This window comes from Hippoglossus stenolepis, chromosome 6 (genome assembly GCF_022539355.2).
Source record: "Hippoglossus stenolepis isolate QCI-W04-F060 chromosome 6, HSTE1.2, whole genome shotgun sequence".
In the NCBI taxonomy this organism is placed as follows: Eukaryota; Metazoa; Chordata; class Actinopteri; order Pleuronectiformes; family Pleuronectidae; genus Hippoglossus; species Hippoglossus stenolepis.
In genome coordinates, this window is record NC_061488.1 from 4,505,230 (window position 1) to 4,522,583 (window position 17,354).

Here is a 17,354-nt window from a genome sequence, read left to right on the forward strand (position 1 = left end):
GCCATGGTTCTCTTAAAGGGGACGTGCCCAAGGAATAGAGCTGGAGAGAACATATGATAACATAACATATCATAACATATCATAACATATCATAACATAACATTAAAACGCAACATAACATTATAACATAACACATCATAACATTAAATAAGATAACATTCCATTATGTAATATAACATAACATTATATAACATAACATATAATAACATCAAATCATATATATTTATATATATATATATCATAAAAGCCTTTATTGAGTCAATTTTACTACGTATCATTCAATGCACTTTTATTTTATTTTGCTGAGAAGTAGCTGGGAAAGGTGTATATAATGTACATACTCAGCATTTGCTATTTATTTTGTATTCATTTTATCCATCCATTCTTCATCTATCTATCCATCCATCTATCTATCTATATTTATATCTATCCATCTATCTATCTACCCACCCACCTATCTATCTATTCTTCATCTATCTATCTATCTATTCTTCATCTATCTATCTATCTATTTTTCATCTATCCATCTACCCACCTATCTATCTATCTATCTATCTATCTATCTATCTATCTTTCATCTATCTATCTATCTATCTATCTATCTATCTATCTATCTATCTATCTTTATCTATCATCTACCCACCTATCTATCTATCTATCTATCTATCTATCTATCTATCTATCTATCTTTCATCTATCCATCTACCCACCTATCTATCTATCTTTCATCTATCTATCTACCCACCTATCTATCTATCTATCTATCCATCTATCTATCTACCCACCCACCTATCTATCTATTCATCATCTATCTATCTATCTATCTTTCATCTATCCATCTACCTACCTATCTATCTATCTATCTATCTACCCACCTATCTATCTATCTATCTATCTATCTATCTATCTATCTATCTATCTATCCATCTATCTATCTATCTATCTATCTATCTATCTATCTATCTATCTATCTATCTATCTATCTATCTATCTATCTATCTATCTATCTTTCATCTATCCATCTACCCACCTATCTATCTATCTATCTATCTATCTATCTATCTATCTATCTATCTACCCACCTATCTATCTATCTATCTATCTACCCACCTATCTATCTATCTATCTATCTACCTACCTATCTATCTATCTATCCATCCATCTATTCTTCATCTATCTATCTCCTCACTCCTCCGCTGCCCCTCCCGTGCCTGCCTGTGGGGGGCGCGCGAGAGACCGCGCGAGTCCGGCTGCGTGCGTCCGACCAAAAAACCCGGAGCGCGCACGGAGAGCGAGTGACGTCAGCACTTCCACAACAACAAGAAGCTGAAAAACAAGGAAGTGGAGGAATCGCGAAGCAGCAGCAAATCTGTTCTAAAGGCCGCGACTCGATACGCAGAGTGTCCCCGTGTTGAAAGCCGACATCTCCCGCAGCCGCCGCACCGCTCCGCCGCCATGAACAACAAAGGTATTTGTCCGGACTCCGCGCGGCCGAGGCTCCGCACGACGCCGACGGCACAAAGCGGCGATGAGGAGCCGTAATGGCCACAGATGAAGGAGGCTCAGCGGCTCGACTGCACGTTCGGCCGCGGACATGGCGAGCCGCCGCGTTCCGCTCGACGCCGAGAGCATCCGCGTTCGGCTCGGCCGCCTAGTTTATCTCCGCCGAGCACCGCTGCACACGGCGAACATCTGGATCCGCTGTCACCGCACATTCCCGCAGCTTTAATGGCCGAGGCTCATATTATCTGTTAGCTTAGCATTAGCACACACACACACTGGAGGTTTAAAGGCAGAGATGATGCCTCCTCTTGTTTTGTAAGACGGAAGCATGGGAATGTAAATGTGCGAATATACACGGATATCAGCGGATACGTCATTTCTTCCGCTACTTGCTATTTGGTTGATCGCAAATTTGTGTCCGAGGGAAATGAGTCTTTTTGAATTTTGATCTTTTTCAGGATTTTTCAACAAAATGGCTAAATGATCCAAACGAATGGGAATAATAAATCTGAATCTGAATCCGGTATTGTTTACTCAAAAAGCGTAAAAAAAATTGCATTTTCTTCCATTTAAATGCATTTTGATTTAGTCATTGTTTGCTCAAGAGCAGGCTGTAAAAAATTAGAGTAAATCACGTGTAAAAGAATAAAGATCAACACTTCAAACATCAAAATCCAGCTGAGCTAATTAGTTCATGAATCTATTGGTCGAATTGATCAGCAGCTAATTTTACACGTTTTTGTTTTAATGCAGAAATACCCAAAGTTCCTCAATCCCATGGTGAGGCCTTAAAGACTCTTATTGTTCAAAGAGAAGACAAAGGAACCAGAATATATACATATATAGATATATGTATATATCCTGGTTATATAATGTGCACAATTATCAGAATAGTTCATTTGAGCTTAGGTTTTATCAGGACTGGACACATGGAGCAATACAATATCAGTAATTATCGCAGTATAGCTTTTATCAACAGCAACATGATCCACGTTCAGTATATCTCGGTACAATGTTTATGAATTGTATAAGCACAGTGAGGAGGTATAATAAATAACTGATCTACCTCAGATGCATCAAATGTTCGTCGTTCTCTCTAAAACCACAACTTTCCCTCAGGAGCAAAAATCTGTCTTTAAACTTTAAAAAGAAATAACGATGAGACATTTATCGTGATAATTAGCGATACGGACATATACATTTTTTTATCTCTATGTAATGTTTGGCCACATCGTCCCACCAACCCGACATTTTGATGCAGTTTTGACATGTAAAACGTATTAATGGTCACCCAAGAAAGGAAAAACTCTCCCGGCCTCGATAATAAATATAACCCGAACTTACACTAGTTTAAAAAAGACCAGATGATAATGATTTGCTCTAAAGTAAAGTCTTGTTTTGCAGGTTCCTATCCACAGCAGGCAGTGTATCCTCAGCAGAGCACTGCCCCTGTATACCCTCCTGCTATGCAAATGTCCCCTCAGGCACCTCCCTACACAGACACACCACCTGCATATTCTGAGGTAACAATCACATTATATTATGTAATAATCCCAGTAACCGCTGTAAACCGTTTTAAAACCTGTCCGTCCATCTCTGTCTCTGCAGATATACCAGCCCAGATATGTGCTTCCACCTCAGGTGCCTGGTCAGATGCCTCAGATGTCCTCTCACTACCCTGGTGCTCAGGTGTTTATGCCCATGCAGCCACCGATGGCTGTTGGGCCAGTGGGTCAGAATGTCCCCATGGCTTACTATCCCATGGGAGCTATGTACCCCCATGGTTCAACAGTGATGGTGGAAGGTGGTTTTGACGCTGGTGCTCGCTTCACAACAGGCAGCAACGTTTCCATCCCAGTGAGTATCCACCTAATTAGCTAATATCTAATAATTCCAGAAATCCCTCTGTCTGTCTGTCTGTGGCTCGCACATCTCGAGAACCGTTGGTCTTACCGGCTGCACACTTGGCCTGTGTTTTTCAAAGGGTCCAAGGAAGTGCAGCGTCAGACTAGGTGCAATTTGGACACACGATACATTTAATATTAATAAACTTTGAATTTACAAGTGACCGCCGCTGTGTAGCTGAGGCAACTGGGACTGATTAGCAACGGTGGCTGGAACTCTTAGACATAGGTCCATGATGACAATGGTCATTTCTGCGTACGGAGTCGAGCTTCACTAGACTCTGAATAAACAGATGAACAGCTCTTTGTGCAGCAGCAGGTCTTTACTTGCTTCGGCACAATAACTGCAGGTCAGACAGAAATCTTCAACCAGCATCACCAGGCCAAGCAAACAGAACAGGCACCGCACTCGTGATTTTAAAGGAGCCACATCATTCGCAGATGGGTGGAGATGTAGTGTCATCTCATCCTTCATCTATTGTATTATCTGTGCTTGTTTCTCCTCTCCCCCAGCCCCCACCTCCTGGACATCCCCCCAATGCAGCTCAGCTGGCTGCCATGCAGGGTGCCAATGTTGTAATGTCACAGCGCAAGAGTAACTTCTTCCTGGGTGGATCCAATGGAGGTTATACCATCTGGTAACAGCAACTTCTCAACTCCTCCATCATGCCTAAACCGTGTCCCTCGTCCCAAACTGATGCCCCAGTTTTACCCACATCCCATACGCCTCCCTCTTCAGGCTGCTTGGCCATGCCACAATACTGATATCACCTAATGGAATGTAATATTTTAGAGCCCTTGTGAAAGGTACAGTACTCCACTTGTGACATAGAGATGAAAAGATAAATGCCACCGCCTGGAGTGATTAGATAAAAAAAATGTAAATGTTGTAGAATTCATGCCACAATTCTTTATTGGCTTAATCCAGGCTGAATTTCCAGGCGTTTGTTGAATAGACCTGGTCTCCTTTTGATCAAATGGATCACAAATTAAAATTAATATGTACTTGTATACCTGTAAAGCTACGTAAATGAAATGTTGAAATATCAGCCCTGCATTATTTAGTTTAGCTGCTTTATGGTGAAAGTGAAACGCAGTTACAAAGTTGCAGTTGAAGCGCAAAAAAAAAGAAATCTCCACATGTCTTTTTTGAATACTTTTAGTGTAGTTAAATTAATAGATGTGTAAAAGTTCCATGTAAATACCAGTATAACCATGATCAAGAGAAATGACATCTCGACAAAAAAAAAAAATCTGCATCTTGGGTGCTTTTAGTTAGAATTGTCTTGTCTTTTGCACAGTATCTAAAATACCACAGCCAATCTGTTGCACAGTGAACTGCCCATCTGACAGATTGTTACATTTCAATCACGTGTAAATTAAATTGATTGACCTCAGCAAATAATTCCAGAAAAAGATTCCATGTAACATCCAAAGTGAATTACTGTACCTTGTTGGGCAACTTGTAGATGAACATAGTCAAGTGCCAAAGAGCACTGGGGATAGCCCTAATTTAAAGCAAATTAACTTCAGTAAACTTAAAGGAAAGAAATTTAAAGTAAATCCAAATAGTAAGTTGAACGGGAAGGGGTGGTTGGTGTAACATTTTAGCTTTGTTTTGTGTCCTGTTTCTATTTCACAGTCGGATACCCAGAGTTTATACACTAAATGTTTATTGTGCCGGTTTGGAGACCTACCCTCCCTCTTGTTTCTCCTCCACGAAGTATAATTTGGTGTCATTTAATAAACTTTTCCACCGTAGAACAACGTCACCTTTGTGATAGCATTTGTTTCTAGTCGACATTTTCCAAGGTTGAGGAGACTTAAATATTTCCGTGTTTTGCGTTTCTTCCGTCATGACTTTTCCACGTTCGAGTGATTTTACATGAGTAGTTAGGGTTTAAAAGGATCATTGGTAGAACCAATGAGCTGGTTGTACCAAAGATTTGGTCGACAATGCACTTAATGTTTGGTTGTGACTTGGAAAAATGTCGCAATTTAAAAGCAAACATATCATTGAATAAGCAGTGAGGAGATTGTTGGCACCTAGAACCTTCAGTCGTCACGCGACTGCAATCGTTAGTGTGTTAATGTCACGTTATGTACTTTTGCACCTTTTGCTGTGTATAAATTTGATTAAATACTTTTTACCTGAGATGCACTGCTAAGCAAATCTGAGAGGTTGCAGACAAGGAGCTACTCTCGTCTTTTTTTGAATTCCTGGTTTCATGTCCTTTTTAAAAAAGCTGTGAGATTTTCCAAACATGCATTTTTAAAATGCTTTTCCTTCAAGTCTATTCCATTTTTTTTCTTGAAGTAATGTCGAGACGTGTCGTGTTGTTCAGTAGATTGAAAGTGTATGCGAACCGTTTTTGCGACAAGGCTATGTCCCTGTCGGCATAAATCATTCCCAAGACATTTTTGTGCTGCTAATTGAAAAACCTTCTTTAGAATATTTACATATAAAACTTTAAATATATGGAATTAGCTAAGTCTGTATGGATACCATCAACTGATGTTTGTAGATATTCATTTCGATGTCTGGTAGTGTCAATGTGTCACTGGGTATCCGACATACCGTATCAAGTTTTAACAGCTGTGGCCTCCAGTAACACAAACACTGTTGCTGTCGACCAACATTTAGCGATTTCAGTGTAACTGAAGTCAGCGCGACCAGCTGTCTAAAAAAAAAAAAAAACCCTCTTCATTCATCCACTGACCCTCGTCGGATGAACGTCCTGTCTGGGCGGCCCACACACAAAGCTGCTGCATCATATGTGACCGACGTGTCACTCAAAGTGTTTCAAAAACTGGCTCCGGGTGTATGAATTCTCACTCCTGCTGTTGTTTCACACACAGCTCTGTTGAGGGGGAGGCCACAGCTTTCAAAACTTCACAAACAAAAACATGATTCAAACAAATGTTTTCTCGTTTTCCATCTCTGCTCTGATTGTTTGTTAAGCAGCATAATGGTGGCTTTGTCCCAGCAATATGAAGTACTGTAAAACTACAGCTGACCAGTCGATGCTATGCCAACCACAGCCAGCAAATGGATCACTCTCTGTTGAAGGATTATGGACATTTATAGTTCAGGGATTCTCTTGACAATATTTTGTAAAAATAGATGTATGTACTAAAGTGATGTGATGGACTTTGGTACACATTCTATCTTTTAAGATTACTAAAGGAGATGAGTGTCACTACAGTTTGCTGAGACATGTCAAAGATGGAATACTTTGAAGAAAAAAAAAAAAACTTAGGTGCACTTAACTTTTTTATACTAAACTTAAAATTTAAAATGTAAGTTTAGAATAAAGGTTATTTTGGAAATTTGAAATGTTGTACGTTTGTCATTTCATTTTATCCTCATGTATTTTAAAGGAACAGTTATTTGTGATTTAGGTTGTATAGTTGTGGCCTGGCGGCGTCTCGTGTAATTTCTAGTTTAATCCATTTATTTGATTGACGACTGAAGGTTTTAGTCAGAAATAATGATCAACCACTTGAGTTTCAGTCACAGCTTATCGTCACTTTTATATAAAAAAAGGGTACAAGTCAAAAACAGATCTGTATTTACGGTAAAATCATCAACAGAACACTGACATGATAAATCTCATCTTTTAAGACCATCATTCATTTCTTTGGGCACCAGCAGATTTTGATTCATATGTGCTGTATTTCTTTCAAGCTGTGGTTGTCTTCTGAAAACATTAAACTGAGCTGTCTTTTATTTTATCACCCAATCAGCTCTCAAACATGGCGTCAACAAAGACTAGTGGGATTTTGTGTTGGGCTTTTGTATGAGATTACAACAGATAAATCATTGTACGTGCTTGATGTTGTCATTTGAATTCTTCAGGGAATCGTTAGTTGATTCAACGACAGATCTTTTGCAGCCGTGCTGATGAGTACGACATTATTCTAAAAAACATGGACTGAAGGCCGACACGCTGGATGATGACACTAGTCCGAAGACAAGTTTTATTGCCTTCCAATATTTATCTCAAACAGGGAAGCCACAAGTAACAGTCTGGAAAAGAATTATACAAAAGACAGGCAGGTAAAACATGCAACAAATAAAGTTTGCCGTCCTTTTACTCACATAAGGACATTGTTTTCGACTTTAGCTTATAAAAGAGCTGCATAGGAAAAAAAACTAGCATTTTAAAAGCAAATCAATATAAAAGGTAACGACCCTCGAAGGCACCAGAATATTTTCTTCTTGTACGTTTGTGTGGTAAAAAGCAGTGTAACAGAATAAAACAACACAAAAGGGGCTGAGCAGTAAAACAACACCAACAGTTATGAGAATATAATTCATCAATAACAGTATAATAAAAGTCTAATATAAGTTGATATAGTGCTTACAGTACACATCACATAAGCACAGTGTGGAGGTATAACACTGAGTTGATCTACCTCAGATTTGCACATGGAAGAAGTTTAAATAACCTTCACTCTGGAGCAAAAACTTTTTTTTTTAAAATATAGAAATATAATGTGATAATGATCAATATTGACGATATGAAAACTTATCTCACCCCAGCCCTCACCACACATCAGATACGGAAGAGAAGAAACCGAAAGACAGTTGTTGAATAGTGCAACATACGCGCTAATCTTACACTACAACAGTTGCTGAGTATTTACTGATCGTGTAACTGCGACTGCAGACGTCTCAGAATCCCACCACCTGTTTCGAGCCCGGCTCGGCTAATCTGCACACGCCTGTCGTCTGTCACCTGCTCCACATCCGTCAACATTCACTCCTACAGTGATGTCATCTTTGGTTTGGCTTGTGCACCTGTGCATTTTTTCTTTTTAAGCAAATATTTTAACAAGGTATTCCTCCTAACCAGTGTGCAGCAAGTAGCAGCCTCCCTCAAAACACACATACAGCAAAATAATAACTAAATGAAAAACAGTCCTATTTCTCTTCAGGCCTTCATAAACTCTGTTTCCTTCCTAAGCTCCACTCACGACCCGAGTCATCCTCCACGTTCATATGAAGTATTCCTTCTTTTCACTCGCGGCCTGGTTGCTGCGCTCCTCGTCGGGGTCCTCTCCTGGAGCCAGCTCCCCCGTCGTCCTGTAGTCGCCTTTGTTGTGGCAGAGGTATCGATAGAGCAGGAAACCCAGAGCAGCGACCGTCAGCAGCATGAGAACAACAACCACTGGGAAAATAAGACACACATTTTAAAAGCTGGAATCAGAAGAGTGCGTAAGTCTGCCAAGGCCTAGACTTTTGTTTGGATCTGCACCAAGATTGCACAGACTCACAAATATCAGTTCTCTAAACATCGAGATCCATGAATCCTTCGGAGAAATGTCAATGAAAAACACCACAAAACTTCATGAAAGTAGTTTTTTGCGTAATCCAAAACAAACGCGAGTGAAAACGTAATCGTCTGACTAAGAATTAGCGCCTGGGGGCCACAGCCAATATTTTGGGGGTCTAGAGATTAGTGAAAACATGACGTCCTTGGCAGCGGTAAGAAAAATGCTCCGGTAAGACATTTAAAACTTTGCAATATAAAAGAAGAGGTTTAGGACAAACAACGAGCTGTTACCTGTAATAACTGTCGAGTCAGAACTTTCAGGAACTGCTGTTGTTACCACTGAGGAAAGAAAACAGGTAGATCAGTGTTAATCCTCTGGTGACAGACAAGGTGCGGACAGTCGTGAAGAAACTTGTCTCACAACTTTAAAACGTTGAGTGTCCAGGAGGAGACTAGTTTGAACAGAAGAAACCATGAAACCAAGAAGACGTGGGAGTTACCCTGGAACACTGTGGTGTCCACTTGTGTGGAAAGTGACGCAAGAGGATCTGGTGTTGGAGAAAAAAAGAAAAGAAACAATCAATACAATGATGGAAAAGCACAAAATACTATGAAGTAAAACGGAAATACAAGTCATTGCATTCATGCCAGACGGTGCACTTACTCTCAGGCACAGCTGTGGTCATGTATGTGGAGGCTGTCGTTAAAGGCGTCATATCGGAGCCTGGGAGATAAAGAGGCATGTTAAAAATGTCACAGGACGCCATCATCAGGCCCATGTGCAAGAGGCCGCTTGTGTAACTGCAGAGCTGCCGGCCGAGGAGCGGATACCGAGAGTTGTGACACAGTAAATCTGATTAATAAGCTCTGAAACAGCCTCCATTATTACAGAATGAAACCTCTGTGATGCAATGACTTAATCAGAAAACACAGTAGGTAGTGAAATCTCTAATGTGAGTGAAAGCAACATTGATAAACTGTATTTCGAATAAGTCTGGAAGTTAAAATTTTGAGGAAAGTAGAAGAGCACAAGTGTGATCAGCAACGATCTGTTAACTAGTCAGCTGACAGAAAATAAATCAGCGATTAGGCAGCAAATGAAAAAATGCCAAAGTGACAGTTTGCTGCTTTTCTCAAACGACAGAAAACAGAAATGTTTGACTATTGGTTGAAAACATCATCTTTGGCTCTATGAGATCGTAATGGTCCTTATCTGATGTTTGACGGACCAAATGATTAATAGGACCACAACCAACAGTTGTATTCATTATTAATGAATCCGTCAAAGTACAGTTTTACTCGAGTAAAAGAAGATTTCACTTCTTTCCACCATTTGAAAACACTGCATTACACTGATTAGGTCAAAATCTAACTCCAATCTAAATCAGATTTACCTCCTGAGAGGCAAAACTGTGTTGAGCCCCTTTTCACCCTCACTATGCAACTTCAATATTATTCCCGGGCTCACAGGAACCAGCACTTTAGAGCTGATGTGACAAATCACTTCATATTTCAGGGTTGTTTCTTCGAGAGCAGACATCACCTGTCGCTTTGGGTAATGTGACGGACATTTTTTTTGTTATTACTTTCATTGGAAGTCACTGAATGAATTCATGAAATAACTTAAAAATTCCACCTCGCACTTGCAGATTAATAATACTTAGCCCAAGGCTTTCTGAACAGTGACTGTGAAAACAATTTAACAAACTGATTAATTTGCACAATACAAACAAATAAACTACAAGCTTGTCCTCTACAAAACTGGGAACAGAGCTTTGTGTATTGAAGGACCAGTCTTCGTTTAATTCATAAACTGCAGAACCATATGGTGAATGAACCCTGGGCTTTAGGGGGGCCCCTTAAAAAGGGGGATCCTCAGGGGGGGTTTGGGGCCCAGGACTTTTTGATCCAGTTTTTGGGAATCAAAAGTACAAAATGTGCCGGAAAAAAATACAAGACACTAAATCAGGGTCGACAGTAAATGTGCACTTACTATTCATGGCTGCTTTTCAACTGAGGGCCGACCTGTAAGAAACACACACAACTGTAAAAAACCAGCACACAAAAGACTTTTCACTTTCTGTTCTGCAAAAACAGGATCTAAGGCTGCAGCGATTATCCCATTAATTGATAAATTGATTGTGAAACCAACATTGATATTCTGTCAATTCAGTCACATTTCAGATTACACATTCTAGTTCTTTACAATCTGATGAGTTGACGCTTTTCTTTGTCACATAATTAACAGACAAGTTGTGAGTTTTGGACTTTTGATCGAATACCTTGGGCTCATGGGATCTCATTTTTCAGGCAAAACATTCACGGATTCTATCTCTTTACAATCTGATGAGTTGACGCTTTTCTTTGTCACATATGATAGTAAACAGATTTCTTTTTAGGTTTTGGACTTTTGATAGAATAAAACTAATCATTAATATCACAAACCTTGGGCTAACAGGCAGATGGTAGTATCAACCATTAATTAATCCAGACCGAATCAGCAGATAAATCGATACAGAATAATCATTAGTTGCAAAGTTTCCTAACGTTGTCCCATAAACTTAATGTTTGAGTCCATTTAAAAGTCCAAAACTTCAACATGTTCAGTTTACTCTCACATGTGACAAAGAAAAGCATAAATTTGTCAAATTCTAAAGAACAAGAATCTGACTGAATCTGAAAAGATGACAAACTCTTCAACGTTTATCAATGTAGCTCCCAATCACGTTTTTCCCCACAATCGACAAATCACGTAACAGAATAATCACTTTATTGCTCCAGCCCTCGATAATTAATACACAAAGACAATAAGCTGAGGGTTTAAACATCTCTGGCTAACGATGGTATCAACTCTTACGATTAATCGAGACTGAATCGGCAGATTAATCGACAATGAAAATAATAGTTGGTCGCAAAGTAACAATGTCACAATAGATGTAATGTTTTATTATGACGGTTTACAGACACATTTAAATCCTCAGCTGACTTTTCTTTGTCTTCTTCGTGGGGCCTCGTCTTTCAGGCAAAACATGTTCAGATTCTGGTTCTTTACACATGTGATGGTGACTAGAACGTCTTTAAGTTTACAGAATAAAACTACTAACTGGCTAACGATAGTATCAACTGCTAAGATTGAGTGAGAACGACTCAAATCAGCAGATAAATAGCTAAAAATACTGATGGTCAGTTACAAAGTTTCCTGACGTTGTCCCATAAACTTAATGTTTCATTGTAGCAAGAGTCCAAAACTTAAAAATGTTCAGTTTCCTCTCACACGTGACAAAGAAAAGCGTCAATTAGTCAAATTGTAAAGAGCAAAAATCTGAAAAACGACAGAAACTATTCAATGATTATGAATGTAGCTCCCAATCAATTTGTTCCCTTAATCTAGAAATCACTTAATAGAAGAATCGCTCCCGATCTATAGATAACACACAAAGACCTGAGGGTCAACCTTCACAATAAAACACACCTTTAAAACAAACAGGATAACAATGACATCAACTGCTTTTCTGATTAATCGACACCGAATCGAATCAGCAGATTAATTGACAATGGAAATAAATCGTCGGTGGCGAAGCACCAACATCACAACAGACGTTTAAGTCTCTTTCTTCTCCTCCTCGGTGAGTTTGACCTTTAAAAAGAAAGAAAGTAAACTTCCTCCCCCTCGTGTTGAGGGGGGAACTTTCCCCTCCGAGCCGCCGCGACGACTCGAAGCAGAAGCGGACACCGTTTCCAGGTGAAGTCGCCATGATTCCGTCCGACGCTGAACAAACACGGCGGTTCATCTCGACTCACCTGGACTCTCTGGAGCTTTGTGCCCGGGCGGAGCGGCTCTGAGGCGGGGAGAGAAGCGGCGCTCACCGGGGTGGGGTGGGGGGGTGGTGGGTGGTGTCGAGCCGTGGAAACTGCGGAGGTCTGAGAAATAAAGTCAGAGCTGTTTCTCTCGCCCTCCTCCCTTTCTCACCGCGCTCTCCGTTTCCGATCCCTCCCTTTCCTCCCCCATCGTCGCCTCCAAGATCGTCTATCGGCGAGAGGTGTCACTGCTGAGCTCTGAACCGTGGCGCGGCCTGACTACACGGACGGATTCACTTGATAAAAGGGCCCTGGGGCAAAAGATTTACCAGTCCCCCCCCCCTACCTACTGTAAAGATGACAGCTGCCCAAAAGCAAAGCCAGGTTAATTTAGATTTTAATGTATTGTCCTTGCATCTGTTTTAATTTCCCACCCTTGTAAACCCCACCTCCTCCATGTTAGCAGATGGGACTTGGGCCAAACTAAAGAAAAAGTAAATGACTTTCTTCCAAATATCGTTTCTCTCATTTTAGGTAGTTCTGATCACACTGATGTATTTTCAAGTGTAATTATTAATTGTTACTTGATGCAATAAAAGATGCTGAGGCCGACTTGCGATTGGTCGACCACATGTTTCAGCGGGACCTGGATACCACACCTACATTTCCAGATTGATCATGACTCCAAATGTCTCCTAATAAAGTCTGAAGAAAAATCTGTGTAATATTAAATGTATCCAGTACAAACATATTTTAGCCAAATGATTCAACAGTATCTTTTTTGTAATCTGGTCCAAATAAACCTTGAACCCTTTCAAATAAAGGACACTTGTATCAGGAAGCCTCATCTCTGACATTTCCATTAATGCTGCTGAGCATCACGTACAGTAGATTCAAAACGTGGCCTTATCTCTTTATCCCTTTAAACGTCCATTTTGGTCAAGTTCAAGGAAGCAACCACATTTTGACAAAGTTCTAATCAAAAGGTTCATTTATTCAGTTTTGAGAACACGTTAATTCACATATATCTTAGCTTTAAATGTGCATCAAATAATTAAATAAACAGGATAATTGATGGATTCCCATTGGGAGTGAGTAGGAAGAATCAAACCTCTAAGTCAAACTGAAACAGAAAATTCTAACAATATAAATCTAATAGTACATTTATCTTTGAAATATTAGACAAACTACCTGTACCTGTTAGCACAGGATATAATGCAATGGGTGCATATACAACAAATCTTTTAAGGGTAATTACAGTAAAACCAAATGTATTCACAACTGATTTCAATAAAAGATAAATAAAAAATCTAAAAGCAACAAGTTTTGCACAGAACATCAGTCATGACGCTCGTTGGACGTTTCAATGCAGCTGTTTCCACATTTTTCCTCTTGTGCAGCTGTTGACTTTTAGCTCCTCTGTGCTTTCCTGTTCAGGCAAACACAGATTTATGAAAAAAAAACTCATAAACAACAGAAAAATATAATATGAGAGACTGTTCGCAGGAAAACACACAAACCTCATATCAAAGTGTGGAAACTTTAAACCTCTGTGCTTTTGGGATCATGGGACGTCTTTGTATCTGCAGCAGCGTCCTGGATACAACACAGGAATGGAAAACAGGAGAGTCATGACACAAAACAATGGTAAGTTCATAAAAGCCTGCAGCACCAGGCAGCAGTGTGCTAATCAAGTGACAGACCTTGTGAGGAAAGCCCGGGTCCTTGGTGTCAGAGTTGAGCCCAGAAACTTCCCGGTTCTCCAGTCCATTTGATTTCAGAGTGTTGAGGGTCACTGGGCTGTCTTCTCTTTCTTCAATGTGCAGCGGGCCGTTGTCAGCAGCCGACAGCTGCAGCTCCAGGCTCTCAGAATCACAGGAGTTGTTCAGTTCTGAGCTGCTGTCACTCGCTGGAGCTTCCTCACCATCTCCTTTAACATCAGATTCTGCAGGAGGCTCCAGCTCAGACTTGACTTCTTTCTCTCCCTTCTCCTTCTCCGCTTGATTGCTGTCTTCTCCTGACTTCTGTTCCTTTGCAGGAGAAGTCTGGCTCTCACTGAGGCTTGATTCGGCGTCCAGGTCCCCGGACTCAGCGTCAGGGTTTTCCAGAGATGGCAGTAGTGGGGTGACAGTGAGGATGCTGCCCTCTCTGGACAGGGTGCTGCCCTCTCTGGACAGGGTGCTGCCCTCTCTGGTCAAAGTGCTGCGGCGAGGTTTGTCTGGGGACCTGAGACCAAACCTCTGCCCAGGTTTAGGAGTGTAGCTCTTGTGAAACTCAGAAAAACTGGCTTTCCAGGCCTTCGGGGAGATCAGGGTTCGTCTCCTCAAGGAGCCGTAACTGCAACATTTAGTCGTATAATATCAGAATAAAGGATATTCTAAAAATGAAAGTGAGGAACATAGATAAAGAAAATACAGGATATGTTCAAGCTTTGACTGATTGGCCTCAAAACATCTGGATTAGTGACGTCAAATCGGAGAAAAGACATTGGGGGATAATTTACAGTGTTTCGTGATCTTTTAAGTACATTTGAGTAAACAGATTTTCCTTTGATTACTTCACAATTCAAAAGATTCAACTCACCGCTGTATCCCCTTCACAGCAAACACTTTGTCTGGATGCTGAGCCTGCAGATCCTTTATCACATTCTGCAGATCAATATTGAGCTGAAAGAGGAGACACTTAAAGTCAAGCACTGGCTTTACATCAATAAATATCATGCGCACACCCAGTGTAGCTGCTCAACCAACCAGCTCCACGCACCGTGCTCATTTCCTTATAGAAGATGTCTCGTAAATTTGACACGGCAGAGAAGACAGCCACGTAGCATCCAACACGGCTAAAGGAGGAAAAACATTGACAGATCACATAAATAATACGTGTGGATCCACACAAATCACATGTTAACAAAAGAATATCCTATCAGACCTGTCGTAGAGCACAGGCATCTCTTCCTTTAGCTCATTGTTGAAGCCTTCATAGACACTTTTGGCATAAATCAGCTCCTCCTCTGCCTGCAGAACGAAAAGCTGAATCTCATATCGTATATATTTTTCAACAGGTTCAGGTTGAAATACACTGTTAATAAAAATCACATGTGTTTCTCATTCTGCACGACCTTGTTTATCTTGACGTCATCCCTCTTCTTTGCAGCCTGCAGTGCCTCCAGGTGGTGACGGGAAGAGTCGTAGTCGACCAGTTTTCTTCCCCTCTTGCCAACTTTTTCCTGCAGGGTTGAGAAACACAGACGATCCAGACATATTATGTGTGTGTGTGTGTGTCTTTGTGCACGTCCTCTGTGTGAACTACTTTGTTGGTTTTTTGTGTGGCTGCTCTCAGCACTTCAGCCTGTCTGTGTATTTAATTATGTTTGCTTTGCTCACTCAGTTCCTCTTGCCTTACCTTGACATCTGGGAACTGGCCCACGTAGGACTCCATGGTGCGCACGGCCTGGTCCAGCAGCTTCACCTCGTAGTCGTTCCACAGGAGATCCTCCCCCTTATTAAAATACGCATATCGTAAATATCACATTAAATATGTATGAAGCGAGAGGGTGGATGGGAGGTTTTAAACCAATGTACATGTATGAATCCCTTTTGTTCTTGCTGAGCACACGGTGAGAGTCTGTATTATCTGACCTCTACAATGGAGCCCAAGTCTTCCTCTCCAGCCCACTCGTTTTCATAGGCATCAAACAGAGACTGGGAAAGACGCCTCGATGCTTCACGCATGTCTGTGAGAAGCAGAAGAGTTTAAATAAGAGCCGGAGGAGACACAACTCTAGAGGTCTGCAAGACAAACAGCATGTTTCACCTCTGACTGCGTTAATGTAGCTCCTCAGGTCTTTGTGTATCCGGTTCCCATCAGCCTACAAATAGACAAGAGGATTGAGTGCCTGTCTTCAGATGCTTTACTTTTACAATGTTGACTAAAGGAGGATAAATCATCCCTGTGTTTACAGTCAAACGTGTTGACGCAGCAGTGGTTTCCACCTGTAAATCTTATTTTATTAAGCAGGAGGGATGATTACCTGCTGGTCACTAAACATCTGGTGATCATGTTCAAACTGATCATCTCTGGTCTCCGCAGCCTTTCCCAGCTTCTGCAGAACCTGCAGAAAAAAAAGCATGTGTAACAGATGAGTAAATATTTAAAATGATCTTTCTCCTGTTCCTCTCACAGACTGCGTTACCTTTTCTTTGCCTCTGCTCAGTCGTCTCTGGACTTTCTTAGCAAAGTCCCCAGAGTTTCTTTTGGGACTCGAGCTGTCGGCCATGTTTTGTCTTGACTGTCTTTATTCCTGATGATGAAGGGAATCAGAGAAATCAGGAAACATTACAACTCGGACCTGTGACACCAGAATTTACAGATCGAATACAGAAATGTCCTGAGAGACATTTCAACATTGGGATATTTGATTATCGTTAACAAAATGAAGGTGAAATATTACTCACATCACTATAAATATAACCACTTATATATTTCATATACCGTGCTGTATCATGGTATTCCTTTCAATATCAATCAAATGATATTTCATAGTATTGATTTATGGCCATATATTGTGTGTATTATATTATATATACCATAAAGGAAATATTGTCTCCCTTCAGTTAAATGTAGGATTGATTTGTAGTTTTGCTCTGTCTTGTTTTGTTCCCCCGTGTTTTGTAAAGCAGTTTATAACCTTGATAAGAGCTATAGAAATAAAGTTTTACTATTATGTTTTTTACCATTACATATATTTCACTACATAATACAGTAGATGGTGTTACTACTGGATTCCCCTCACACAAATATTTGTATGATTACTTGATATAATCCAACGTAACGTGTATATTATACGTATGTAATATTCATTCTGTATACA

The 17,354-nt window shown here is 40.4% G+C and overlaps 2 protein-coding genes across 2 annotated transcripts; one reads left to right on the forward strand and one right to left on the reverse strand.

Annotated features, from left to right (window-relative positions):
- Nucleotides 1–1,279: 1,279 nt before the first annotated feature.
- On the forward strand, nucleotides 1,280–7,177 carry dazap2 (DAZ associated protein 2). Its single transcript, XM_035158458.2, has 4 exons — nucleotides 1,280–1,468; nucleotides 2,908–3,026; nucleotides 3,112–3,360; nucleotides 3,921–7,177. The coding sequence occupies exons 1-4, from the start codon at nucleotides 1,456–1,458 to the stop codon at nucleotides 4,047–4,049; spliced, it is 510 nt and encodes a 169-aa protein (XP_035014349.1). The 5' UTR covers nucleotides 1,280–1,455; the 3' UTR covers nucleotides 4,050–7,177.
- Nucleotides 7,178–13,460: 6,283 nt separating this feature from the next.
- Nucleotides 13,461–16,840, reverse strand: bin2a (bridging integrator 2a). The gene is made up of 12 exons (XM_035160284.2): nucleotides 16,677–16,840; nucleotides 16,515–16,595; nucleotides 16,298–16,352; nucleotides 16,123–16,217; nucleotides 15,887–15,982; nucleotides 15,603–15,710; nucleotides 15,413–15,498; nucleotides 15,248–15,323; nucleotides 15,068–15,150; nucleotides 14,188–14,821; nucleotides 14,005–14,080; nucleotides 13,461–13,913 (listed from the first exon to the last, which is right to left on the reverse strand). The coding sequence occupies exons 1-11, from the start codon at nucleotides 16,758–16,760 to the stop codon at nucleotides 14,027–14,029; spliced, it is 1,452 nt and encodes a 483-aa protein (XP_035016175.1). The 5' UTR covers nucleotides 16,761–16,840; the 3' UTR covers nucleotides 13,461–13,913; nucleotides 14,005–14,026.
- Between the last annotated feature and the right edge of the window lie 514 nt (nucleotides 16,841–17,354).

Bases quoted from the DNA above. Each gene is read 5' to 3' on its own strand.
- dazap2 (XM_035158458.2), top strand. The intron at 3,027-3,111 runs GTAACAATCACA...CTGTCTCTGCAG, and splicing joins CACCACCTGCATATTCTGAG to ATATACCAGCCCAGATATGT. The intron at 3,361-3,920 runs GTGAGTATCCAC...CCTCTCCCCCAG, and splicing joins GCAGCAACGTTTCCATCCCA to CCCCCACCTCCTGGACATCC.
- bin2a (XM_035160284.2), bottom strand. From the start codon at position 16,760: ATGGCCGACAGCTCGAGTCCCAAAAGAAACTCTGGGGACTTTGCTAAG. The intron at 16,353-16,514 runs GTAATCATCCCT...GTCTATTTGTAG, and splicing joins AGATGTTTAGTGACCAGCAG to GCTGATGGGAACCGGATACA. The intron at 15,983-16,122 runs GTCAGATAATAC...TATTTTAATAAG, and splicing joins ACTTGGGCTCCATTGTAGAG to GGGGAGGATCTCCTGTGGAA.